Here is a 27,473-nt window from a genome sequence, read left to right as displayed (position 1 = left end):
TCTCTCTCACTCAGTCCTCAAGCCGAAATCTTCGCTCGCGGCACACCCCCACACCGTTCGTTCCGACGGGCTTTTTACCCCTAACTTTGAACCACCAACCACCTTCGAGTTGCAACCGGAAGACGGACCGTCCGACAAATTCATCAGCGCCCAGCTAATTCCCCTATTGGCTAAGAAGGAGGGAAGGAAAAGAAGCTGGAAGAAAATGCAGAACTCCTCGGAAAACCGCAGATTTAATTGAACAGTCAAAGAAAGTACATCTTAGAGATCTACAAATAAAGTACCTTTTGCTTAAAGTTATCAGAGTTTGTGCATCCCTCTACAACCTTTCACGAGCAGAGCGGTTCAGCGCTCCACGGGCATCCGAACCATACCGAATTCCCTACATTGAACAATTAAGACCGTAACAGTATGTATTAGTTACTACCGTAACTGCATAAAAGTCAGCTGTCTACTAATATTGAACCAAATATTATTAATTCGACATTATAATTCTAAAATTTATATATTTTTATTTAAATTGTATTTTTGGTTGGTTAAATTCACTAAATATATTATATATATTTGAAAATAAATAAAATAATGTATGCATTTTATAAATAAATTATATTTTGTCTGTATATTATAACTTGCAGATACTTCATTTGTATTGTATAAGTTAGAGGAAGCTAAGAGCTACGTTGGCACAAATTTTAAAATACCCGCCACCATTCATGTAGTAGTAATACATCTCACTAGAGAATGCTCGAGATGTACTTACATATTAACAAAATATGTGGAATATCAGTGTAGTATATACGTATAGTATTCACAGAATACAGTAAAGTATCCATGTTGTATCTGCAGATCTGCATTGCGAATATGTACTTACCTATAACGATAAAGTTGTGGAAAATAAGGTCATTATATACACAATAGTAGCCTGAAAATAATTATAAATATTTTCTGAATTTGACATATTGGTGGTGTGTCAATCATTTTTTGTATTCTGTTGGGCAATACTATTTTTTGCCCAACTTCGATCAGTAGTTTCAATAAAACTTTCCGTGAACGTGTAAAGTGCCCCTTGTCGGGCACAAGGAAAAATCGTGAAAATTGCGTATATTTCACGAGAAGATATGCCAGATAGTGGTGCCGTTTATCAACCCACGACGGTGGGTTATACATATGACAGCGGTGGTGATGGTGCTGGAGGAGGAGGCGGGATAAGAAGTAGTTTCTGGAGGATTATATCCCGGCACAAACTCAGTTCCAGAAAATGGTTGGAATGGGTATTGCTTTCAGTTGCTTTATCATTTACCGCTGTTGGTTTAACTACCATGCTGATATGTTTAGTATCAGATGACACACCACAGGAAAATAAAATAGAGGTAACTTTAAAATTGTTTAATAACCTTCTGATACAGATATTCTTGTTTCTTGTGTACATCATCATCCAACTTCATTATTCTCTGACAACTTCATGTTTTATATTTTAAATACGATGCGTGTTCAAAAATTTTCCAGATTAGTGCAATAAGAACTGTATATTGATTGAAAAGATTAAGAAATTTTATAAAACCTGCGAATTATTATATCTATATGCTAGGTATTTTACGTCATGTTGAATCATCCTTATATCTTTGTTTATAAAATTTTGTTTGAAATTACCCAATTTAATGAAGTCTGCTATATTAACATAAATGGAAAACAAATTTTACGCATAATTTTCTTCATTATGTATGGTAGTGTAAATACTGCACACTATCATTTTTAACTTGTGTCTGACAATTTTGTATTGGTTGTCTATAGCCTTGAGGAGTACCATACAATTCAGTCATATTCCTATTCATTTTATGTAATATTATAGTTTTCAATGATAGCTTTTCTACTTATAAAGGAAAAATTTAATTGTAACTTATTGTGCTATATTTAGAAACATAACAATGTACAAAATCAAGCAAATTGTTTCTGTATATTTCTAAAAACAAAATTGTACTGACAAGAAATTTTAGACATACTTCTGGAAGAGTAATCTATGAAAATTATAATCTATATTTAGCATTAAAATACTCACAGATTTTAGAGATACTTTTATTATTTAGTATGTTAGTACGTTTATAAAAAACTTAGTCTAAGAACTTCTAAAGTAGACTGTAAACATTAAAATTCTTTAAGTACTATGAGAAGAATAAATCTACAATTTGAATTATTAATTAAGTAGATTACATGGTCCAAATACAAAATTTAAATATTATAAATCATTATTTCACTTTGCTATACATTTTCAAATATCTGTGATCATTATTTATGTTTTTACTAATAAAGCAAATATGAAGATGGACTAAGATAACTATATGAAACAATAATATATCTTCATGACTTTGTACAAAGTGATGGAGATAAAGGAGTACCTTAAATTCTAAATATAATTTTTGTTCCATTTTCGTGTGGCAATAATAGTATTATATATTATTAATTCCTATAGTATACATTGTGTTTTTATTATTCGTTTAGTCTAAGCATAAATAGCTACAAATGCATTTGCAAAATGATAATCTAAAAAAATGTTTAAAAAAACCCTATATAGAAATATCAGTGTCCCGACCTAATGATACATTCTTTAAACTAGCTTCATCTTATTTAGTTGCTTCCATCTACAGTTTTTGTAACTATTGTATCAATGGATAATCATATGTAGGGTGATACACTTAAAAGTAATCACTTAAGTATCTTCTTCAGCTACAATAATATAAAATATATTTTGTATGTAATTTGCTGATCATGAATTTTATATTTAATTTTACCTTTGGGTGTCAAAGGTTACTTCAAGATTTATACTTTGATTAATCATTGTGTTCTCGTAGCATGCTTATTCATTCATATCATTAAAATTGTGTAAAAAATGTTTTTCATATTAGATGTGAAAGGGATTTAAGATGGCTACCTTTAAATGTATCACTGTATTATTATGATATAAACATGTAAATTAAGGAATGGTTGTAGATAAAAGTGGATGACCATCCAACAACATCTAAAACAAACGTAGAAGAACATATTGAAGATGCTTCAGAAAGTTCTATAGCATTAGGTGCTGGTATAATGCTGATAGGGATGTTGCTTGGCTTTGGCTGGGCTTGGCTTCGTTATATTCATCGTGGGAAATCTCCGAGAAGTGGAATGGTTGGAAGCAGTGGTCAGGTAGGCATAACATCTTTTAAATATATTTTATGTTTTGAGTTTGGTTTTATTTACCGGAAGCGATGCATGCTCTGGTTCGTACGTTCGTTTCTTTATCTTATATACGCGTTGCTATGAGGAAAGATGTTGGGCGGTTTGAATCCATCGACTGACTTGCTGGTGGGTTCCACTTCGCAGTACGGGCCAGTACTTACGGAGCTGCCGAGCCAACTAAAGCTGAAACAGTCAAGTTCACACGACACTCCAGCAATACCACTATCCGACCAGGAAGAAGAGACACGTACTCTAATGCAGGACTCTACAATTCCTCCAACTGTTTCTATTGGCCCTAATACTATTGCTAATCAAATTCCAGGTTGAATACAAAGGTTAACTGCATCAATGTGTAGTAAGAACACATGACATGGACACGTTTACAGACCTTTAATTTTATGTGAATCAATCTGAATCGCAGTCTTTACCATTTTGCCATTTATTTGACTTTTCCATGAACAGAACATTTATTCCTTTTCAACTGTCTTTGGTAGTTATTTTATTGTTAACTCTATACATATGACGTTCTTCGTTTGCTTGTAGTTAAAGAAATGTAAAAAGTTGCGTTTTTATAGTGTCAGCACAAATACTACTGTAAGGTTTTTATCTTCATACTTCTGTTACTTAAAATTTTATCTTTTTCTGTTTACCTGTGCATTCCTCCACTCCGTCCATTATCATTGGTGATATGTTAGGTAAGCATTGGATCCAGATGCTAAAAACGTTCAAACGAAATGATTTCAAATATATTTTTTAGACAATTATTTTCATTATTGTTTAAATACATAGCATGTTTAATAATAATCACAATACCAATATGTTTGGTATGGTAGTAAGTTATAGTAGTACAGTATCGGTCTTTGAAAAAGATCGTTTACGAATGCATGTATAAATAAATAATATTTTATTCTGTCCAAATTGAATGTAATGGCAGCATTAAGTGTGACTGACAATATACATAACAAAATATTTGCTCATCTGTATGTATATGACGAAAAATGAGCTATATTTACAAAGTAAACAGATATGTATATATTAGAGTAACTTACATAAATTACGGCATAAAGCAATCCTATCTTTTCAAATTAAGTCAAAACGTGTGCGATACAGGGCAGTGATGGGAAAGCACTGCACAATTTTTGTTATATTACTTTACCAGTTTTATACTTGTGTTATTTATAATTAATAAAACTAATTACATACAGTCTACTTAGCACGTATGTATAATATAATACCAAGTACGTTTTTTATAATACAGCTATTTTATCCTTTAATGGAATTTTGGAGTTAGATTTACTGATTTTTCATATAAATCTTAAGACTGGGTCGCATTGTGTACATACATAAGATAATCTACACATAAGGTGTTCTGATTATCAGCAACAAATTTGGAAAGATTATCGAAGTATTTCTAAGTGAAAATTTGTTATTTATATGTGATATAATTTTATTTCGTATTAAAATACATTTACGGCGAAAAACCAATTTTTCTCATATGGTATAAAATATAATTATTCATAAGTATCTATATAATTTATCTTTAATAATTTATAAGTTTATTGTATCCGATTTAACGAAACTTCTACAATTTGAAATCGGAGTGTTTTAATTGTTCATAAAAACTTCTGAATGAGTATATTTCGTAGGTGATTAAACAATCTCCAGGAAACTTTGTCTGGATTCAATGCTGTCATAGAATGAATATGTATATGTTATTACTTTTTCAACAATTTATGTAAAATCCAAGCTGTAGTAGATACATGATTTATGCAATTATTTGTGTAAGCATTCTCCTTATATAAGAAAAATAAATAATTGGAAGAATATATATTTTCGATGTCATGTTTTCCTTTTATTAAGTTGTTTAGTTAATATTTTAGATACGTGTACATTAATTTAGTAAAAAATATCCTTTACGTAAGAATTAGTCATTACGTATTAGTCATACAAAATATAGCAACACACAGACTTTAGGAATAGTGGGACGAAGACGGAGCATGAAGTCTTTATTTTGATAAGATTGATATTTACTCATGAGAGGGGAATCGATGTTCACGATTTCACGTTCACGACACTACTTTCCACTTATGGTATCTTACAGAGATCAATTTTTTTTATAAAAAAAATTCAATATAAGCATACAAAATAATTATAAATATGGTCTATATGAATATTATAATAAATACTTTATAAAAAAGAAGTGAAAATCGTTTAAATTACAATTTGAATTTGCATTATTTTAATGATCAAATTTTTCCTAAATTTGAATTGATAAAATAAAATAATTCATTATTATTATTATTTTATCGACATTATCAATGTATATTTTGAAATAATGGTATTGAAAGTAATAGCCTTTAATAAATAAAAATAATTTTGATTTTAAGTAAAGTGTGACTAGATTTGATTTAATATGTTCATTTGTGCATGTATGGATGTATGTACATCTAGATGCATATGTAAGTAAGTATGCACTTGTACGCATATGCCATATACTATATCTAAATCCGAAATCTATAAGTGAGTCTCACAACAGAAATGGCGTCTCTCCTCTTAGGGAGGAGTTAGCAAATGTCTTCTTCCATCTTACTTTATGCACCACTATTTCTAATTCGTGACACAACATACATTCATTCGAGTTTGGGTGCGTTGATTCAATTCTGATTTTAATAGTGCGCATGCGCGGTTTTCTATGTATTTAAATTTGTATCTTTGAAATAGTATGCAGTAATAGAAGGTTATGTTCTTTTGTATGCATGCATGTAATTCATTGTAAATATCTGGTGATTTAAATAGTAGTCTTATTTGTATGTCAATATATTACATTCTTTTGAAAATGAGTAAAAAATTGAAACTTAATGACCTTGTATCAGCGAGATCATTACGATCTGGAAATAAAGCCGCTAATACAGATACTTCGGGTGCAACTTCAAAATATTTTGACAATGAAGAAAACATATTGCTACATAAAACTGAGAAGAAAAAGCGTACACCGATAAAAATAAAATATGAAGTAAAAAATGAAGATGAAGTAAAACATCTAAATGTGAAAATTGAAGATATGAAAAATGAAATTGTGAAAGAAATTGTGACAGATGAAAATATATGGATGCCAGAAAATTGGAAAACGATATTAGAAAACATAAAAGAAATGCGAAAACATGGAACAGCACCTGTGGATGAAATGGGCTGTGACAAATGCGTAGATCCTAAAGCATCTGCGAAACTCGCAAGGTATCAATCACTAATAGCGTTGATGCTTAGCAGTCAAACCAAAGATCAAGTTACTCATGCAGCTATGCAAAGATTAAACATGTATGGATGTAATCCAGAAGTAATAAGAAATACTCCTGATGAAATTCTTGGGAAACTTATATATCCTGTTGGATTCTGGAAGGTATAATTTGTTTCAACTTAATGATAATAATATTTCTATAAAGAAATAAGACAAATATATCATCAGTTAGAAACTAGTAATTTACTGTTCAAAAATAATATTCATAATGATTTTTTAACCCTTTGCACTCCGTTGTCCCCTCTCGTGGGACATCGTAATTCTAGCCTATCACTCCAATGTCCCCTCTGGGGGGACATTAAAATTTATTAGTGATTACGGGGAATTAATTTTTTTCTGGGCAACTTTTTGAGACGTGCATGTTTCCCTGACGTTTTCTCTTGAAATGGCACAAGACATCAAATCAAAATATAGTAAAATTATTAAGATATATAAAAGAAATGTCAGCGAATTTTGTGTTGGAAGAGAATGTGAGAAGCGTGCTCACGGTCCGAGCACTTCTTAGAGCCACTTGAAAAGAGTGATAAGGAGAGTCCATAGAAGAAAGGTCGGTGTGCGAGCGTACCTCGCACACTGTATAGTGAAATTTATAAGTATAAATAAACAAGTCTAAAACTGGAGGAAAAGTTTGCAATCCATATCGGGGAGTGTTTTCAGTTCTATCATACTGTACAAAATTATAAAAAATAAAATATTGATTTTTTTTGCAAATATATATTTCTCGATGTCAACCAATTCATATAAGTCCAATATCATTAGAATCCGTTACTTAGTTCCAAAGCTCTACTAAATAATACGATGGCCTGTAAATGCACGTTTCTGCCACGAAGGAGCGCGGAGTAGCTGGTAGCCAACATCCAGAATGGTCTGGAGTACAAACGGTTAATTATTAAATATATGTATAATACTTTACAACCTTCACAATATTCAACTATATATTTAACTAAGAACTAGTTGTAGAAATATTTTTCTAATCAAGTGTGTAAAATATTGATTTATTAAATAATGATGTTTTTCAGAGAAAAGTGGAATATATTAAAAGGACATCTGTTATCTTGATAGACAAGTATGGAGGTGACATTCCTAAAACAGTGAAAGAATTGTGTGATTTACCTGGTGTTGGACCAAAGATGGCTCATATTTGTATGCAAATAGCATGGGGGCAAGTATCTGGTATTGGTGTGGATACACATGTGCACCGTATTACTAACAGATTAAAATGGGCAGAAAAACCAACAAAAACCCCAGAAGAAACCAGGATTGCATTGGAGAAATGGCTTCCAAAAGATCTTTGGAAGGAGGTAAATCATCTACTTGTTGGATTTGGACAAGAAATTTGTTTACCCAGATTTCCAAAATGTTCTGAATGTCTCAATAAATATATATGTCCGTCTTCCGAGAAAAATGGAGTAAAAAAAACTTAACTTTTGGAAAATATTTATTACAAATTATGTTTATTTACAGTATATAAATTATGAAATTAAAAAAATTCACTGATTTATCTTTTTATTAAATTTTCCATTACGTTTCTGAACTTTTTGTATTCTTTTCTGTTTTCTCATACTTTCCTTTTTATTTTTGTTGCGTTCTAATCTTTGCTTTCGCTGAAACACTTTACTCTTTTGTACATGTTTCAATGCAGCTCTCTTAATTTCTCGTTTTATATCTTTCCTATTATTGATTGCTTTATCTTTTAAATTTTGTTTTGAGATTTTAGCTTCTTTATTTTTGTTTAATGTCATTCCCATGATTTCTTCATTATTTTCTATATTTTGATTCTCTCCTTCTTCTTCTTCTTCTTCTATTCCATTAGTACCTTCATTTTCTCCAATAAATACATCTTTCTCTGCAAGATCTGCAACGTTCAACTCTAAAATACTAACGGTATGTCCTTCTGTTTCGTATTCATGCTGAGATAATAATTCTTGAATTTCTGGAATATCTCTGCTTGATACCAAATTTTTATAACGTGCTCGTGCCTACAAAAACGTTAATATTATTATATTATTAAGAAAGTTCAAATTTGCAAGTACTTACTTCACGTTTAATTTTTTTTCGTTCTTCTTTTAACTGTTGTTGCAACTCCTCTTGAGCTTTCTTTTGCCGTTGTACTTTTCTTTTATGGAATCCGCATAAAAATTCTCTATATTTAGAAATGTTAAATGTTTATAGTATTCATAACCTTTATTTATTGTTTCATTAGTTTAGCCTACTATATTTACCGTCTTTTCTTTTCGTCAAATACAAGAGTAATTTTCTTGCGCCTTTTTGGTTGTCCAGGCTTTCTATTTACATTGAGTAATTTTGGTTGCATTTTTACTTGTAATACCATGATTGCAAGTTTTTGGTTAGATCTGGAAACTCTGAACAAAGTTTGAGGTCGTTAAGAATTGTTAACTATCGTCACGAATTACAACACACTGATGTTATTTTTTACTGTCTAGTATCTAGTCACAGAATATCTCGTAGTCTAGTCTCTAGTCTCTAAAGTATGTAATTGTAGGCAATGTTTCTATTCCTATCAGACCATTGCATTGCGCGCAGTCAGTAACGCGCAGTACACAATGAATGGATTTGTAAAATTAATTAAAGAATTGTTTGTGATTGAGATGGGAAATAAAATATGTGTAGTACTGATATTATTGATCATCCATACTTATATTTATATTATAATAATACCAGAAAAGAAATATAATAATCTTTAGGAACCGCGAGAAATAAAATATGTGTACATGCATACATAAATTAATCAGCACAATTAAGAACTTGCAAAATAAAAATTGTTGAACATGAATTACATTTCAGTTACATATTTGCTTCGTCTAATAAAATTAAGTAAAGGTTGTACTTATACGAATTTTGAAAACCCCGCTATTTATTATTTAGTAGTAAAACATCTTAGTAGAGGGTGCTCTTGTAAAGTTAACATATCTATCGAGTGTCTCTACTTAGCTATAAACATTGTTTGCAAAAGTATTCCTTAGTTTCTCGTTATAGCAAAATTTGATATTTACATATGCAATGAAGATTACAAAAGAGACATTATTTTCTGGTGTAGTTTACAAACATTGCATATTACAATTCTACTAACAAAAGAAGTCATCAGGTAATAGTAACATCATCGCATTAATTTCATAATGTAGTAATAAATAAAAATAAAAAATACGAAACAATACATAGAACAAGCAGTAATTACAAGAATGTTATATGCTAATTAAGTCAGAATTGTTGACTCAATAATTAGCATCATCACTAACAAGAAAAATTGGGTTCTACAAACTTCTATTCAAAACACGAGTAGAGACAACATCATATTCTATAAATAACACGTAATGCACTCCTTTAGTATTTGAATCTGTTAGATTTTGAAAATTCCCAGAATACTTGGATATATAGATGTTATTTACTTTGTATCTTTGTGTAAATATTTGCCTTTCAATTATTTACGCTACATCGATATTAAAATGACCGTAATAGGTGAGAATTCACTGTACATACTACTTTATACTTCTGTCATTGTAGTTCGAATGATGTGGCGATACATGATATGCTAATTTGATGTAACTGAGAGTTCTCGTAATATTAGCTAGAAAAATATCTGCGGGAACATACGAGAGGTTTCATGGTCCCTCGTACGAAGTCTGTAGACTGGCGCATGCGTGGGAAATCCCTTCCATGAAAAGAATCCCTCAAACTGGCAAGATATACTATACTATCCATGGGACATGTGCGTAAGGAATGGTCGAGAGTGGTGAGTCGACTTGCCACTAGTAGGTGGAAAGTGTTCGTCATTTCCAGCGTGAGAATGCATCGGGTATAAGTGATTGGTTCTTTTCACGACAAGAAGATCCGTCGGTAGGCGGGCAGTCGTAGGGCGGGGGCTCTATTGATTTAAATTTGGTTTGCCGGTGCGCGTGTCAATAGTCAATATACTGCCGCGAGGAGCGCGCGCTCGAGCACCTGCGCTTACACTGGTCGTGTGTTGTGCAGATCAAAAGGTTAGGCCCTTAGCAGTTCAGTCGATAGGATATGTCGACTATTACGAAAACGAGAACGGCAGAGGATGTGGAGAATTTAAATGGACCCACCCGTTTCGAGAGCGTCGTGCCGCAGAATAGGTCAGTCTTGTACCGGCAATTTCTGGTTTGAGTCGGTCCGCAAGCAGAATAGAATGCAAGGGACACTATCGCGAATTCTATGCCCAATGCAAACGTTGTTAAAATATTTGTCACCACGCCTTCGGCCAAGCATCAGCTGACTCATCGGCAGATGTGGCTAATTCAAAGCACACCCCTTGCGCTATTCGTACACGGAACAGATACAAATCGATCAATAATAGTTTTTTTATGTTTTCTGGACATTGTCTCTGATTTTTCGTGTCATTGTTCAATTGCACGATAAACACTCAAATTAATCGAATTCTTTTATTCTTCTGTAGATTTTTTCTAACAGTTATTTATTTACTTATGAAAGTCGATTCATTTATCGGATTCTTGCTCGCTATCTGAGTTAATACTCTTTCTGCTGATTGGTCAGCCGTTCGGTCACGTGGCACACGAAATGCGCGCCGACAGCGTCGCAAATTTCAATTTGAAATACTTTCTTTTCTTCGTAATATTAAATCCATCTTTTATTTCCCTTTAGCTTTTTTTTTAGAATCATTAGAATCACCAATCAAAGTTATATTAAGATAATGTAACTTGTAATAATTATCCTGTTTTTATTTTTTTTTATATTTCAAGGCAGGATTTACTGAAGTGGAACGGCTGGGGATATAAGGATTCTGAGTTTCGGGTTAATAACAAGAATATCCTCGAGTTTACCGGTGATAGGTGAGTGTTTGTATGCATGTCTGTGTTTATACTTAGTAAATTTGGAGAAGTTCGTGAAAGTTTCCAATTTTTAAAAAGTAAATTTTTTGTATTGCATTAATGTATGCATGACTTGGTATTTTTCACAGAAACGTTTCTGCATTCATACCGTTAAAAAAATGAAAAGAATACTAATTACACACACCTACGTGACTTGTAACATTTGTTTTAAGATTAAGGTAATGACTATTTCGGTAAAAAGGAACGTTCGAGAAATAAAGTCAAAATTATGTAAAATATATTCACCTTATACATACAAATTACGCGTATTTTATCTTATACATACGCTAAATATATCTATTATTAAAGAAAAATTTTAAGACTTAAAAACTTTTTCTAAATGTGTGTAATTATTTTATATAATAATGCTATTATAACAAGAGGTAAACAAAATCAATGATTCCTATGCGAAAGTATTTATTTTCTTTCTCCACGCTTACACTTCTTTTTTCTCAATTCCTTTAATGGTCAATTTTCGTATTTTATTAATTTTACCAATTTTAATAATTTATCAATATTTCCAATGCTAATATTTTGTTAGTTTTAAACATTTCTCGTAAACAAATACGAAATATTTGTATGTTATCAATAAGCAAAGAAATTATTTATTTCCTTCTCCCTTTTTTTATTGCCTCTACATTTTATACAATAAATATCTATTTTATCTCAATAATTCACATGCTACCAAATTTTAAAAAAATTAGATGTTTAAGAGTTTCTACTGTATACATTTTACTCGCAGAGCTAATAGATAACTTTTGTGACTTCCTTTGAAGCTTGACTATACGTATGTATACCTTATCATGTGCAAATTTTGATAACTCATATGGCCTAGTTTTCCACCTATCTTCCTTAACCATTCGAAATTTTAGGTAATTACTTTTTCCCTGCTCCTAATTCATCATTAATATATTATTTCATATACTGATGTAATATAAGCAATTAATAAATGTTATGCTCTGTTCAATATTGTGAGCATTCTAATTTCAATTTAAATATTCATAGAAGAATAAAAAAAAATTATTCAAGTGAAAAAAAGTGAGGAAAGATTAAAATGGTAGAATAATATAAACTTAATATGATGGATGTCCATAATCTTTATTTAAGTAGGAGAAATCAATTAATTTTGCCAAGAAAGACATGAATACATGTATTACGAATTAGAAATTAAAAATAGCACATGTATACTGTCATTTTATTTGGCTATTTATATTTATGTTATAATACATTGGATCGTAAGAATATTTTTAAAGCTGTATTAGTATTATCTAAAAATTATTATTTATTTATTAAAGTCTTTCTTGATTTAATTATTTATAAAGATATGATTAAAGTGCTTTTTAAATTATGCACTTCGTAAAAAAAAATTTCTCTAATTTTAGTGCTTTTTTGCTTAGTTATAATATGAAATTATTGCGAATTCACTATCGACGCACTGTTTAAATTATTCATTTATTTAAAAAATAGTTACGGATTCATTGTAAGTGCTCTTTACATCGAGTTCTATAATTTCTTCCGTAGCTTCATTAATTAGCACTTCTTTGTTAATAATACATTTCTATACAAAAAACAAATGTACATTTATTGTATGCTCACTGTATTTGTAATTGTGAAGTATAGAAATAACGAAAATAGTTAATCTTATTCCGAACTAAAAGAAGTGAATACTAGCTATGTTTAGTAGATTATATTAAAAGTCTTGATAACTAGTCTCATGTTACAGCGCAAGGGGTTAACATTCTGACACCGCTCGTTGCTCGTGAACTGACTAGCAAAATTATTACTATTCCTTTTAAACAAACCTCGTCGATCACCAGACTCGCTGCTCATGAGCCTAGGCTTATTGTAACATTGTCTGCTATAATTTTATGGACCATTGTCCCTTATAGTGCAGAGAGATGCTAAATACAATTATAAATAAAATTTGATATGTGATGATTGTATAAAATTCATTCATACTTAAATTCTTTGCAATCTATTAAATACAAACAAATTTAGTAATATGAACACTGTTTTTCATTGGTACGATTTCGTGGAATTTTTTAATTGCGGATGCTATGTAAATCGCATAATTAGCCTGTGAATTAATCATCGTCCCGACGCAGGTACAGCGTACGACTGTAGTAAGGTTTTCTAGGTCAAACCACGAGATTTTTGCACTCTATTAATGAATACTATAGAACGAATAACCCGTTCGTTAAGACTTCATCTATAAAAAATACTAGATACTTCATATCTAGTATATAATTGTATTATTGCTATATTGCAATGTCTTTTCTCGTGTCTAGATAAGTCTTCCATTTTTCATTTCAGACAATCGTTTACTTATTTCAAATTGCATAAATTTTGTTTCCGATACATTTTATCGACATTAAATAAATAATAAATCTTCTTTTCCATGAACTATTTAGAGTTTTATAACTGTTCTATTTAGAACAAAAAATAAAACAGAATATTGTTCGCAGTAGAACTGCGCGTCGAATTAAATACTGTTTAAAAAAATGCGAAAAGAATGATAATACGCGGTTTCGAAAACAAGGGAGTGATTTTTGAGTAAAATCGTTATCTTCATAAATTTTCAGAGCCACGTATTACTTTTCTTTTTGCATTTTTAAAAATGGGATTTAGGTTCATACAACGCGCAGTTTCATTATGAAAACAAGTGCGTCGTATTTTATGTTCTAGACAAAAGGAAAAAATGCTAACTGCACGCTGATCAACAAGGTCGACCTTTTAGATAATAGTACTCTATTATCTAAAAAAAAATTAAATTGTTTAGTTCAGTTTTAAAATCATTATTGTATTTTAAAAGATATACGAATATTTTTTGGTCACTGTGTTGCTTCAGTAAACATCAATAAAATATAGCGAAAACAAAAATGTATCTTGAAGTATGAACGAATATGCATGGAAAGCGATAAAACGGTTCATCAATGTTTCATGTTATAAAATGATTTTCGAAAATTATGTTTAATTTAACTGTTTACTTGATGCTTCAGGGCTACTAAGACTTCACAGTGAAAGCAATTTATAAATGATTTATATTTATAAGTTGTAAGTTAGACAAGTTTTCGTATTAAAAAAATTATAATAAGAATTTGCGTGCTTATTATTCACTTGTTTATTCATTCTTTTAGTTTTGCTTATTTTCCTGTCAATGACAGAACACTATCGGTTTATTTTTGGCTTTCTTCTGCAGTTCCTGAAGTATTGTATAATTTAATTACGGTATTTTAATTGCTTTTTTGTTAATGTTATTCACTAATTTAACGCTCAATGAATACCCGGACACTATGATCAGTTTTCTTGGTGTGTAATAATTAGATTTAAAATTTTTAAAGATGGAATGAAATCCTTAAGTGACTCCCGTTTTCTTATTAAACTAGAATTCGTTAACTGCGATCATATAATTTAAAAATGTTCAGAAAGTAAAGATAACAGATAACTTTTATAATTCTTAAGTTACAAACTATTGAACAACCATTGTACATGAGTTGAGAACAAAATTTTATTAGCAGTGGAAGTAGTATTTGTTGATGCATTAGAATTCTTGTGACTGTGTTGAAGTAATGGATATGAATATGGCATCAGCATTTACCATGTACTTCTTGGAAACTTATTGATAAAGTTCCTCGAGTACCTCGCATTCAGATTTTAATCTTTTTATATTGTTTATTTATGCTATTTGGTAAAAGTCAGAAATGTGTCGCTGCGAATGTTATTTTTCTAGTAGAACATTCCGCTTTGCGCAACACATAATCACGGTACACCATGAGTCAGCTGATATCGTTGTACTTCGAGGTCAAACAGCAATTTGTCTGTTTTTTTAATTGCGTATTGTTTACAAAAGCATGACAAATTTAATATTTTATTGTATTCAAATTTGAACATCATAAAAGGAAATTCGTATTCGATGTAAAAATATTCAGAGTATATGCGGAAATTGTAGGAAATGATGCGAGTCATTTTTGGTAGAGGTCATCTTAACTTTTACATATTATTGTCTGTTTCATAAATGAAAATTAGTATTCTTGAACCATGCTAATTTATTCCATTGATAGCATGCTCGCTTTGGAATTTCGTTAACTCGAAAGTGAGGAGCTTCGAAAAAATTCGCACATTTGCAGGGTCCTACTATTGAGTTAGCTAATTTGCATGAAAAGATATCTTAGACAGGAATTATAATTGTTACCGCCGAAATGAAAAAAAATGTTATGAAACGATAATTACAATTTATTTTCTTCCTAAAAAGTTATTTTCTGACTATTGCAATACATTTATATTTCACTTTGAAAAACATGTTCACGAAACACGTACAACATTTTTTATGTTTCGTTCTAAACACTAATCAACACCAAAAAAATTATTTTTCATCGCGACATGGTAAAATAATGTATAATACTAGTATAAGACCAACGAAAATACTTAAGATTGCACAGACGTGTTAAGTTACCTTTAAAAAAAATACGAAGTTTGAACAAAATGACGAATTGTCAATCAATACTGTCATTATAATTTATTCGAATTTATTAATAGACCCAAAGGATTTCGATCATTGCATATAACATTAACGTACGTGTGATAATTCGCAGGCACACGTAAAAAGTTATCTCGCAACATTTCCGAATGTTGTATATTTCGGACAATTTTTCGTATGAAATAATAATGTCTTCCACAAACTCATTATCTTATTGAAACAGGAATTCAAAGTTAATTTGAAACGTGACGTTTAAATATAAATAAGAATCAAATCCGAATGGGAATAGGAAGTTTTAGTATAGAAGTAACTAAACGTGGAATACATTTGAACGGTATTACTTTTGTTGAACAGTACGACTTTCATTAAGTCAAAAATTTTTGCTTCTATTCAATCGGATTCATATATTGGTTCATTTTATGTATAAATCAGAATATACCGTCATAAAAGAACTACCTTAACAATATAACATAATATTTCTGGTCTTCGAAGGTGAAGCGATAGATAAATAAAATAGACATTGAAGAATATTGCTACGATAGAATGAATATTGCTTTTTGTAAGAGATGCAGATATATAATTGTTAAAGGTCGTGAGACATCTTAGGATATTTTATACATACATTCGAAACCTTTGAAAACAGATATTCTTAAAACCTAGACATGGAAAATAATCATTACTGAATTTATTTTCATCATTGTGAATATATTTCATAAAATAAGAATAACTTTAAAAATTTTGGACGGTGCATCTACATATGAAAGAATCAATACACATGTATATCCTTGTACGATTCCATTCTACGCAACATTTAAATAAAACATATCTATTCTGTATGAATACATTTTATGCAATTTAAACATCGCACCGATAAAGATTATCGCTATTGCCAACATATCAAATTATGTTACTTAACACATATTCATCTACATGACGAAAATTCGTCATTCACAGAAAATAATTGATTATTGTTCTTTTAATTCTAAATAAATTAAATTCTAATTTTTACCAAACAGAGATAGTTTTAGCTGAAGATGGTGTAATTATAACCATTATTGAAAAATATATGATGTTGTTTTTATATAGACTATATCATTTCTACAGATAGTGTAAAAAAATTGTCGCCATTTTGCGAATGGTGGTGCATAAAATTACCTAACGAATATGTGTTAATACTAGGCCAGCTGTATAATATGTCAAGTGACCGCATTGATAGTAAAGCAAAAAGTTCAGAAACCACAATCAAGTGTAGAATACTATGAATTATATTTATATGTTTATCTTTTTAAATTAAATCAGTATTAAAATAATACTATTAAATAATGTTTAAATCAATTCAATAACAATTGACAATTACATGATATGTTTGAAAAGAGTATGTATTTGTTTAGCTTAGAAATGTCTATAAATAATAATTATTTGATCAAAATGAAATACAAAAACATCTATAATAAGAAGATAATAAATACATTAAATTTTCATAATTTCTTTCTCAATTTGTAAGCAACGATTTTACAGTTGCTGACTATTAACAACTACGAAAACAACCTGTGAGGCTCGAACAATCATATCCCCTTTTTCTAAGTCGTTCACTTTTATTTATAAGGAACGATTAGAGAGAATTTATGCTATATCTAAATATGTATTCTAAATACATATGCGTATTCTGAATATGTAAATAAATATTTATATATTTTTTTCAAACCGCTTGAACAAGTGAGGCATACATACATCATATTCTACGAATTTTAATAGTATCGATAACTGTGCAGACTGCAAGCGATTAATTCTGTACGGCGTGACGTAAATTAACTCATGAGAGAGGTGCAATTTTTTTTCTCATCGAAGTTAGAAATACAGTGAAGTCAGTTTGTCCTTTATTCAGCAAATGAATTCTAATGAATGTAAACGAATGCCGCTACTGGACGATCGTGGAAGTGTTAATTGCTAGTCAGATACACGACGTCCTTATATGGGCTTTTGTGGCATGCACTTTTCACACTGTCATAAGAAACCTTCAACGGAGGCACATAAAGAAGCGAGGGAACCCGTGAAAGGGTCAAGAGTGCTATTAAACCCAACACGCATCGCGATGGTCCTATTACGCAATCCTAATACTAACCATGGTACAGCATTACGATCATAATTTCATAATACTACAACGAATTTTATTTTGTTTTTCATTTTAGTTAATACGTTGATGTTGCGTTTGGCGGTCGCGTCCTCGGTAAAGTGACGGTACACACCCGTAGCCGGTATCATCGTTTTAAGTGATTCATATTTTAACCGGAATTATTGAAGTCTTTAATATTACTGAAATTGCAAACCTAATGGCTGGAACGTGATATTGAAATAAAGACCACTATCATTGATTACTGAATTTTTATAGCGAGTTGCCATAACTGTGTAAAATATAATATTGATAAGAGTACAATCGTATTTGATCACATTGTTTAATGTTTTTCCATCGCATTCTTATCATGTGCATAATCGTATCCTGCCCAGGTCATAACCGCAAAATTTTCGTGAGAGTTAATGCGATAAACTATAGAGTGGCTCACGAAATTATTCCAACGCTCGCTACAGAAATTTTAAACAATAAATATAGACACATTACACTTGATTTGAAGTAATTTAATTTATGATTTAAAGTAAGTAATACAGTAGATATAGTAATATAGTAGAATGTAGAGAATATAAAGGTAAACATTTTTGTATAACAGGTACAAATTATTCCACAATTAATTATTGCAATAAACACTGAATTCTGTTTATATAGTTGTCCAACAAATTATTTTTATTTTTGAAGTGTTCGAAACGCTAAAGGTGTGAAGAAAGTTAGTAATGTACTAAAAGGAAGTTCAACATACGTATGCACAAGACGTAATTCCATATGTTCAAACGTTTGGGCGTGCAGTTCTACTATTTAGATGCGTATGCAATTTATATTCGAATGTATCTGTCATCTATTTTCTGGTTTCCCTTCAGAACATTGTTGAAGTTCGGGAACTCAAATTATCAGATCGTTATTTTTTTCCATCTTAATCTTCCTCTAAATGTTTCCTTCCTCTTCCATTCATTTATTTTTTAATTCGTCTAGTGTTTCTTTATCAAGTAGATAGTACAGCTCACACACGTGTTAATCGATGAAAATTAATGTATCTGTTATTGTTGTTTACCCACATTTAAATGAAATTTAAAAAGAACTTCGAAATAAGCCAGTGCTTACCACTTCATGTTACGGGTTCACAATGTAACACAAATTACGTCAAAAACACACCAAACGCATATTTACCTTGTTGCATAACAACTGTTAGGTTGCGACGTTTCAAGAATACACCAAACGACATTGTCAATGCAAACGAAAGCAGTTTCACATTGCGGACATACCATTTTTTCAGAATACCCTTCTCTGCTCGCCATTATCCGATCTTCATATGTAAAATTTATTATACAATTTATATAAAATGAAAAATATAATTTTTTTTTCAAAATTAGGTTTCTAAAAACGAGAATAATGAAGATATATAATTTTCGAATTCGTGTTCAGTCCATTAAAAAATATGGATATCGATTATCGAAACTTAAAATTGGTATTATAAACAACATCCACCAGCCCTAGTGATTCTATTAGAGTGTCGGTGATAGCATGTAGATTAACAATTAAAATTGCTACTGCTACTGAACGATTTAAAGAACAAATTTATGAATCACAGATCTTTAAAAACTTTTATTTACTTTCTAATGGATAATGTATTACAATTTATTTTTCCCTTTTCTCTTGACATTAAACTGTAAGTATTGTACGCAAAGTAAAATTCATATTCATATGGAACCTTGATATGCTGTAAAGTGAAGGAAGAGGCTGTCTGACTCGAGAGAAGCAATTTTAGAGAATAGAAAGATTGTAGTGATCATAAATTGCAGGCGTATTGGATTGTTGCATCAATATGAGATTGTGCAATCTCTTGACATACTGTATTATGCATACGTAAATATTAGGGCGGCCATTTGTGCAAGTTGTAGAATATTCAACAGTAGATTTTACTCCGTATTTAAAATGTCGGCAATATGGACATTTCTTGCGACGCTAAAACTAAATACATATTGGTTACTATCATATATTTCATACATTGTAATTTCGTTTCTTATAAGTGTTAATATCAGATGAATTTCTAGACAAAACTTGAATACTTACGAAATTATGTTCCGTATATACAGAATCTACCTCTCTATTATTAAAGCTTGATAGTGTTTAAAATATATTATCTATTCAGATTATTTTAATTATCCATTGTACTGCTAACGTCATGTAATTTTCGTATTTTATAACATGGTTTAAGAAGCATTTTAAGATGATTGTTCTAAATTTTATGTCAACTCTATTTTTCTGGAGTTAACAAGGTTCTTGGTAATAACCTATAGTCTTTATATGTTCACATTCTGCAGAAATTATATGTTATGATGCTTGCCGAATTCGTCTCAGCATCCTCTAAACGACGGGTACAAAAAAATCATCAACCATGTTATTTTAGCTGAAAATGTTTTCAATCGAAACACTAGCAACAGAATAAATTAAGCAGATCACGTTGCGCGATCTATCCTATACATTATTTATTAATGAACATATTCTGTTGAGTATGTATAGTTTTATATGCACTGATATTTACGTATAATTATATTTTAAAAAACTTAATCATCGATCTCCATGCTCGGGGCACTTATAATCATTGGCCTTTGAGCTATCCATTTATGCGTTTCTTGCAAACCTACAGCTAAATTTACATTTTGATGGAGCCTTTGACAACAACTTGTACTGAGTATTAGAATAAGAAATGTTGAGTGAATTCGCGGTTGTCGCTTGGTTGTCAGCTTTCGAGCTTCGGTTCGACGTACGACGGCTTTGACGCTGTTACACTTGGCATTTTTATTGCTATTTTAAATATACCGCATGTTCCGATTAGAATAGTCAGTCTGTAAAGTGTAAAACGTTTTATAAAGTAGCGGAAAGTTTCTTAGTTAAAAGTAGTTTCCTTAGTATTTGAAAGATTACATTAATTGAGATCAAGATAATTGACTAAAAAGGTAATACTTTGGGATGAAGAAATTAATATTAATCATTTCTAAAGTGAAATAGTTAATAATTACAGTGAATTTGTTTATTTTCTAGTATCTTAACTTGGCATTTTGGTAATGTAGGTGTAACGATGTGTAGTTTCTCATGAGATATGATTACATTCATGATTCGTCGATGCGATAAGATACACTTCCTAAGAATAACCGTGTAACGCAACAGAAGCGAATTTAATCGTTACGATCTTGGTGTATTTGATATCTATTTATAAAATATAATTGGAGTGTTTCATTGAGTATTTTAAAAATGGAACGTGAGACTAGATGCATATTATACCTTATACTACAGGTTAAACTTAATTACTGCACATACAGAAGCATACCCAATCCGCAAATAATAAAATAGGTCGTAATGCTTTTATTTATTTTTTCTTCTGAACACTAAAATTATTAAAGTGATCAATTCTTAAATTTCTAACTTTTAACTAATGAGATTATAAAACTGCTCCTGCATTAAACCATGAATTGGAAATATTTGACCGTATGAAAATAAACTTAACCATATACAATTTTTTAACAACGAAATCTTTTATTCAACTCATGATAACCTCTTTGAATTAACTATCATTAATCGCAATATAATAATTTTATTTTACTTCCATATTGTTTTATAATGGAATCGCAATAAAGTTATATATTTTTTCTGAAGAATGAAGCTAGAAATTAAAAATTTGATTGACGATAGATAATAATTTACGCAATATTATATAAAAATGGATCAAAGGTTCATTGTATTGTAAGAACAAAGTATACATGTTTATTGACGACCTCGATACGTGAATGCACGTGAAAATTGTCGACTGATATCTCCCCCCTCCCCAAGTGATTCGTTTCCTCACTGCGACGAAAACGAGGAGTGGAAAAACCTAACATTAGTGAAATAAAGTGGCAGAGTTAAATAGAAAATTGTGGTTCATTCATTCAGACGTCTATCAACAACTTGCTCCACTTTGACTTTCTCAATCTAATGTTCCAATAAAATGATTTATATAAGTTCATGTGTCGCACTTACGATTTGTATAATTTTGCTATAAACTTTTTGCTGCTTAGATTCGGCAATATAATTCTTCGATTACATTGACAAAATAACACATATTCATAGATTTTTTTTTAAGGAAAAAATGTTTTTTACATATACGATAATTCCACACACATAATCATCGATATACAAAAGAAAATAATAAATGTGCACTAATCTTAAAATTTCATATCCTTACTTTTTCAGTGCAACGTTCAATGCTTTCTAAAATGTTATTTCATGATATGGCAAGTGAAGAATTAAAAATATACTTTTTGTTTGAAAATATTGCAGATTAGAATGTTTTTTAAACTATTATAAAATATTGTGATTAACGTTATTTTAATATCGGTTTTATGACGATTATTTCTCCAATTTTATAAGGTATTAGAAAGAAATTGTCGATAATTTTAAGAACTTGCAATACTCGTCAAAGAAGCAAACAATAAGTCCTTAAACTAATCACGTCTCTGTGAAGTTAATTACTGACATTAAAAACAGAATTTTTAATATAAGCATAAATTAGATTCATCTGTACAACCTTGTAGCATCACTATGCATAATGTAGAAGAAAGATTCTGTGTCGGAAATATAGTTATACAATAATGAATTAAAACTTTACCAAACAGATATTTTTTACTTCTTCTGATTACTAAATATGTCTTAAAGATACTTGTTTAGTTTTTGGATTAAATTTTATTCTGATTCATTTAAATATATAAGAAGCATAAAAGAATGTCTGACACATTTTAATATACAGGATGTTTTAGCTAACTTGCATATACGATATCGTTTTTGATCGTCTCGAATAATGACTTAATAACAAACCTTACGACAATTTGGAGATATGGAATTTAAATGGCACGATGAAGCACATTTTATAAGTTACATATCCTTGTTTATTTTAGGTAGATATATGCATACATATGTAATTTTTCACTAATTAAGTGGAAATGTTTCCAGATATCCAATTGGTAACCAGGAATTGCCGTATTTTACACAATGGGTGAAAGATATTTTAAATGTAGATATAACCGTAAAAAATATATCTCAACCAATTCCAACAAACTTGCCAGATTCGATCCTAACGACGGAATTGTTAGAAGCAATTCAAGATTTAAATATTGAATATTCTATAAAAGGTGTCGACCGACTCATTCGAGCACACGGACACACACTGAGAGAGATATTTAATCTGAGGTATGGATCATTCCAGCGAATACCAGATATTGTTATTTGGCCAAGTAAGTACTATTGAAACTCTTCACGAAGTTCCACATGATCCCCCAATTCGTTTGAACATTGACCTCCATTTTTCGATTGTTTTGGTATTCATTCGGTACTTTAAAATTCATTTATTTTGATTAATTAACTTAGCATTTGTCTGAATAAGAGTTTAAGAAGATATTAGCGTTCCGTTTATTGATGAATCAGTGTCCAAACTGGTCACAATTATTTACTGGTTCTAAATTATTTTATGTATCTTAAATTATTAATAGAGTTCGTTAACATTTAATTATGAGTTTGCAGGATGTTCGACTGCGTGCAGTAATCCTTTCAAATTCTACAAACCAAAACAAGATGAAGATCAAGAGAGATGAAATTGTGGAGATGGCTTTGTTTTTAAATGATTAGCAATTCTAAATTCATTAATAGTTACGCACGTGAGTCGAGTCATGATGAACATTAACAGTGATGCACCTTGCAAAAGACAAAGCTTGTAACCTGGTATCCCATGTGTAATTTTTTTTTTAAATTCACACGAATCGTTGCACGACATCAAACTTAATATCTGCTTCAGCGTTATCAAATTATATTTACCACACATTATGACTGTCTTGGTTCAGAATATTAATGACGATCTACGTTTCTATATACGAAGAAAAATTAAAGATCTGATCTTTCATAACAGTAAATAAATCGATAAATGCAGACTGTTTTCTACTCAGGAAATATGCCCAACAGACTGTTTACGTTGGTAGCGGTTGCCAAACTGAGATGTTGAACAAATCCTGTACAAAAGACTGAAGTGATACGCAGGTCAGATAGACAGCTACAGTGTTTCACAGCTAAATCGTTAACGCTTAACGAATAATCTACAATCACGCGTCATAGCAATAGACTTTAAAACATCATTTTGTTACTAGTCCCCGTTACCTTTTTTAAATCGTTTTCGTAGAATAGATACGTGTTAACTTGATACATACTGATACAATTAGGTTGACTCATACTGATACAATAATCTTAAAATCGTAAATTTAATTTATTTGTCTTTATCTGTTTCTCATATTTTCTTAATTAAAGCCTATTCGTAAATTTTTTATCTTAAGCATAACTTATATATTTGTAACTAGGATATGACCTTTTTAAAATCTCCTGCATTTTTATTTAAACACGACTTATTCTTTAAATTTGAATTATGGATTTCAGTTCATGAATAGATTTGATATATTATCGAGTAAAATTGCTCCATGGGACACCATGGAATAGTATTCATCACAATTATCTGAACTCATGATCATCATTGATAAATTATTGTAGCTACTGGAAATTTTGATTTGTTATTCATTTAAAAATAGTCCGAAAACCATAATTTACTTACTTTTGACTTTCATACTATTTTGGTACGTAAGATTGCAGTCAAAAATTCATCTTGTATTAATACGTTTTCCCTTTTTTCCAGGTATATTTACATTCTCTAGATAGTATTTGAACAATTCTTTTCAATTGTGTTTTCTTATTCAAATTAGCTCAACTTTACACTGTTATTGATTAGAATGGCTGTGAGAATAAAAAAGTTCCCAAGCCTTGACTTAGATATACAGTAGACTGTACACTACACTTCCTGAAATCATAGGTCTGCAACATGCTAGACATCGATAAATTACGAATAAAGTAGAAAATTTAAATAGTTGTGTTTAAATTCACGCGTATAACTCGCATAATTTAATACCTACAACAAAATTTATTATTGAAAATATGAAACAAATCATACAGCAAGACCCTTTTAAACAAGAGAAAAATTTATTCCTAATTCTTTAAATTGATTTTCCAGCTTTATTATATTTATTTACCAAATTGCAATTAACATTTAAGCATTATATTTTTAGAGTGCCACGATGATGTCGTTAAGGTGATTAAATTATGTACTCGCTACGGAGCTGTCTGTATACCATTTGGTGGTGGAACAAGCGTCAGTGGTGCCTCGTCTTGTCCAATAAATGAGCAGCGAACGATTATTTTGCTGGATACTTCCCAAATGAATAGAATATTATGGATAGATAGGGAAAATTTAATCGCTTGCTGTGAGTCTGGAATTATTGGCCAGGATCTCGAAAAACAATTACGGCTTCAAGGATTAACTTCTGGCCACGAACCTGATTCTTATGAATTCTCTAGGTACATAAAATAAACTTTTATTCTTTGGGAATGATTGATTAAAAAAATAAATTTCATGTAAATTACGATTTCCAAGGGCCCCGGAATGATAGCTACTATCGTACGCTAAAACGGAGAAAGTGATTGATTTACAAAAGCTTTTATAAAGGTTCTTGTAGATTGTTTTTATGAGAATATCTCTGTCAAAAATATAAAGATAATGTAGTCATTTTAATAACTTCAAAACAGTCTATTTGATTTAAAATCATTAGCACTATAAACTTTTCGCTTGTTAGAATTTAGAAATACGAAAAGTCTGTTCGAAATATTAGAAACTATAATATAAATCCTTTTAATTAGTACTCGTATAATTGTTTTTATTTTTGGAAAGAACAGCTTAGGAGGATGGGTGGCGACGAGGGCAAGCGGTATGAAAAAGAATCGCTATGGAAACATCGAGGACCTAGTTGTACGAGTGAGGATGGTTACTGGTAGAACAGAAGATGCTGAGATAACGTTAGAAAGGGGTATTATGGTGCCCAGAGCTTCATGTGGTCCAGACTTTGACCACATGATCCTTGGTAGTGAAGGAACCTTGGGTGTTGTTACAGAAGTAGTAATGAAGATTAGGCCGTTACCAAAAGTAGTCAAATATGGTAGTATAGTTTTCCCAAATTTTGAAACCGGTGTAGCAGCAATGCGTCAGGTAAATATTAGTTGTCACTAACTTTGTATAACTTCAATATAGTCATTATAATAGGCAACATGAATAATTGTTCCTTCATTGTTTCACAATTATATTAATAACTTTGTTCAATAAATTTTAACTTTTTCTTGAATTTTGTTACTTCAGTAACTTGTACAAAATAATTGTTTTGCACTGTTACTTCAGTAACTTGTACAAAATATTTGTTTTGCACTGTTACTTCAGTAACTTGTACAAAATATTTGTTTTGCACTGTTACTTCAGTGAAAACGTTACTAACATTTCGTATTTACGAATAGGTAGCCAAAGAACGATGCCAACCTACTAGCATACGCTTGATGGATAACGAACAATTTCACTTCGGACAGATGTTGCGACCAGAAAGTGGCTGGGGTAGTTTAATTTTGCAAGGGTTGAAGCAAGCCTACATCACCAGGATAAAAGGTTTTACCTGGGACCAAATATGCGTTGCTACTCTGTTATTCGAAGGCGACACAACAGCTGACGTGGCAGCTGGAGAACAAAAGATTTATAAAATCGCGAAAGAACATAATGGTGTGCCTGCAGGGGAGACGAACGGTGAACGAGGCTACTTGTTAACATTCGTGATAGCGTACATCCGAGACCTCGGATTAGATTACTATGTTCTGGCAGAGTCGTTCGAGACGTCCGTCTCGTGGAACCGTACGTTGTCACTCTGTAGAAATGTGAAATCACGCGTAGCCAGGGAGTGTTATAAGAATAAAATCGAACATTATTTCATTTCTTGTCGTGTGACGCAAACTTATGACGCCGGGTGTTGTATATACTTTTATATGGCGTTTAATTATCAGAGTCTCGTGGATCCCGTCGAAACGTATGAAGCCATTGAGCATTCTGCTCGTCAGGAGATACTTGCCAGTGGTGGTTCTTTATCTCATCATCACGGCGTAGGTAAATTACGTTCCTGTTACTATGCGGACGCCGTCGGAGAAGTAGGTGTGTCGCTGTATAGGGCAGCCAAAGCACATTTGGATCCCCATAATATTTTCGCAGCTGGAAACTTGGACCCAAAAAGTATATCGAAACTGTGAGCCAGTAAACAACGAAAGGCATTTCACAATAGTTTGAAATTACGACACTCTGGGGATCATTTTTAACTCGGGATAATCATAATTCTTCTAAAATGGAGATCGGTAATTTATAAAAGACAATCGGTATGTCACGGTTTTACCGACACGTTTCAATGGTATATAAGTGGTGGTGAACAAAAAGACTAGTATTACAATATATAAATAAACATGCACCCTGGTGTTATTTGGTACAAATACGGAATTGTAATTGTATCGATGTTTTTATAAGTTATTATAAATAAACAAGACTCGCTTACTTATAATACATAA

General features: G+C 30.9%; 4 protein-coding genes across 8 annotated transcripts; 3 read left to right on the top strand and 1 right to left on the bottom strand.

Moving 5' to 3' along the window:
* The first annotated feature begins 797 nt into the window (after positions 1 to 797).
* LOC144469076 (uncharacterized) lies at positions 798 to 5,041 on the top strand. Of its 2 annotated transcripts, none has more exons than XM_078178979.1 (3): positions 798 to 1,370; positions 2,986 to 3,180; positions 3,358 to 5,041. In XM_078178979.1, exons 1-3 carry the CDS (start codon positions 1,119 to 1,121, stop codon positions 3,538 to 3,540), a joined length of 630 nt encoding a protein of 209 aa, XP_078035105.1. In that variant the 5' UTR covers positions 798 to 1,118; the 3' UTR covers positions 3,541 to 5,041. The 2 variants fall into 2 exon arrangements, with proteins under 2 accessions (XP_078035105.1, XP_078035104.1); XM_078178978.1 differs by having other exon boundaries at positions 3,304 to 5,041.
* A 701-nt stretch (positions 5,042 to 5,742) lies between these two features.
* On the top strand, positions 5,743 to 8,042 carry Nthl1 (Nth-like DNA glycosylase 1). The gene is made up of 2 exons (XM_078179547.1): positions 5,743 to 6,610; positions 7,528 to 8,042. The coding sequence occupies exons 1-2, from the start codon at positions 6,023 to 6,025 to the stop codon at positions 7,930 to 7,932; spliced, it is 993 nt and encodes a 330-aa protein (XP_078035673.1). The 5' UTR covers positions 5,743 to 6,022; the 3' UTR covers positions 7,933 to 8,042.
* Positions 7,929 to 10,225, bottom strand: Vito (nucleolar protein viriato). 2 transcript variants are annotated; one of them, XM_078179549.1, is made up of 4 exons: positions 10,121 to 10,225; positions 8,731 to 8,871; positions 8,546 to 8,651; positions 7,929 to 8,487 (listed from the first exon to the last, which is right to left on the bottom strand). In XM_078179549.1, the coding sequence occupies exons 2-4, from the start codon at positions 8,838 to 8,840 to the stop codon at positions 7,999 to 8,001; spliced, it is 705 nt and encodes a 234-aa protein (XP_078035675.1). In that variant the 5' UTR covers positions 8,841 to 8,871; positions 10,121 to 10,225; the 3' UTR covers positions 7,929 to 7,998. The 2 variants fall into 2 exon arrangements, with proteins under 2 accessions (XP_078035675.1, XP_078035674.1); XM_078179548.1 differs by having other exon boundaries at positions 10,007 to 10,128.
* Positions 10,120 to 27,473, top strand: Agps (alkyldihydroxyacetonephosphate synthase). Of its 3 annotated transcripts, none has more exons than XM_078179546.1 (7): positions 10,120 to 10,259; positions 10,499 to 10,626; positions 11,251 to 11,340; positions 22,971 to 23,251; positions 25,118 to 25,406; positions 25,782 to 26,091; positions 26,391 to 27,473. In XM_078179546.1, exons 2-7 carry the CDS (start codon positions 10,538 to 10,540, stop codon positions 27,162 to 27,164), a joined length of 1,833 nt encoding a protein of 610 aa, XP_078035672.1. In that variant the 5' UTR covers positions 10,120 to 10,259; positions 10,499 to 10,537; the 3' UTR covers positions 27,165 to 27,473. The 3 variants fall into 3 exon arrangements, with proteins under 3 accessions (XP_078035672.1, XP_078035671.1, XP_078035669.1); XM_078179545.1 differs by having other exon boundaries at positions 10,128 to 10,259; positions 10,356 to 10,626; XM_078179543.1 differs by having other exon boundaries at positions 10,220 to 10,626.

Source organism: Augochlora pura, chromosome 4 (assembly GCF_028453695.1).
Source record: "Augochlora pura isolate Apur16 chromosome 4, APUR_v2.2.1, whole genome shotgun sequence".
Lineage (NCBI taxonomy): Eukaryota > Metazoa > Arthropoda > Insecta > Hymenoptera > Halictidae > Augochlora > Augochlora pura.
This window is presented reverse-complemented; position numbering and strand designations above follow the sequence as displayed.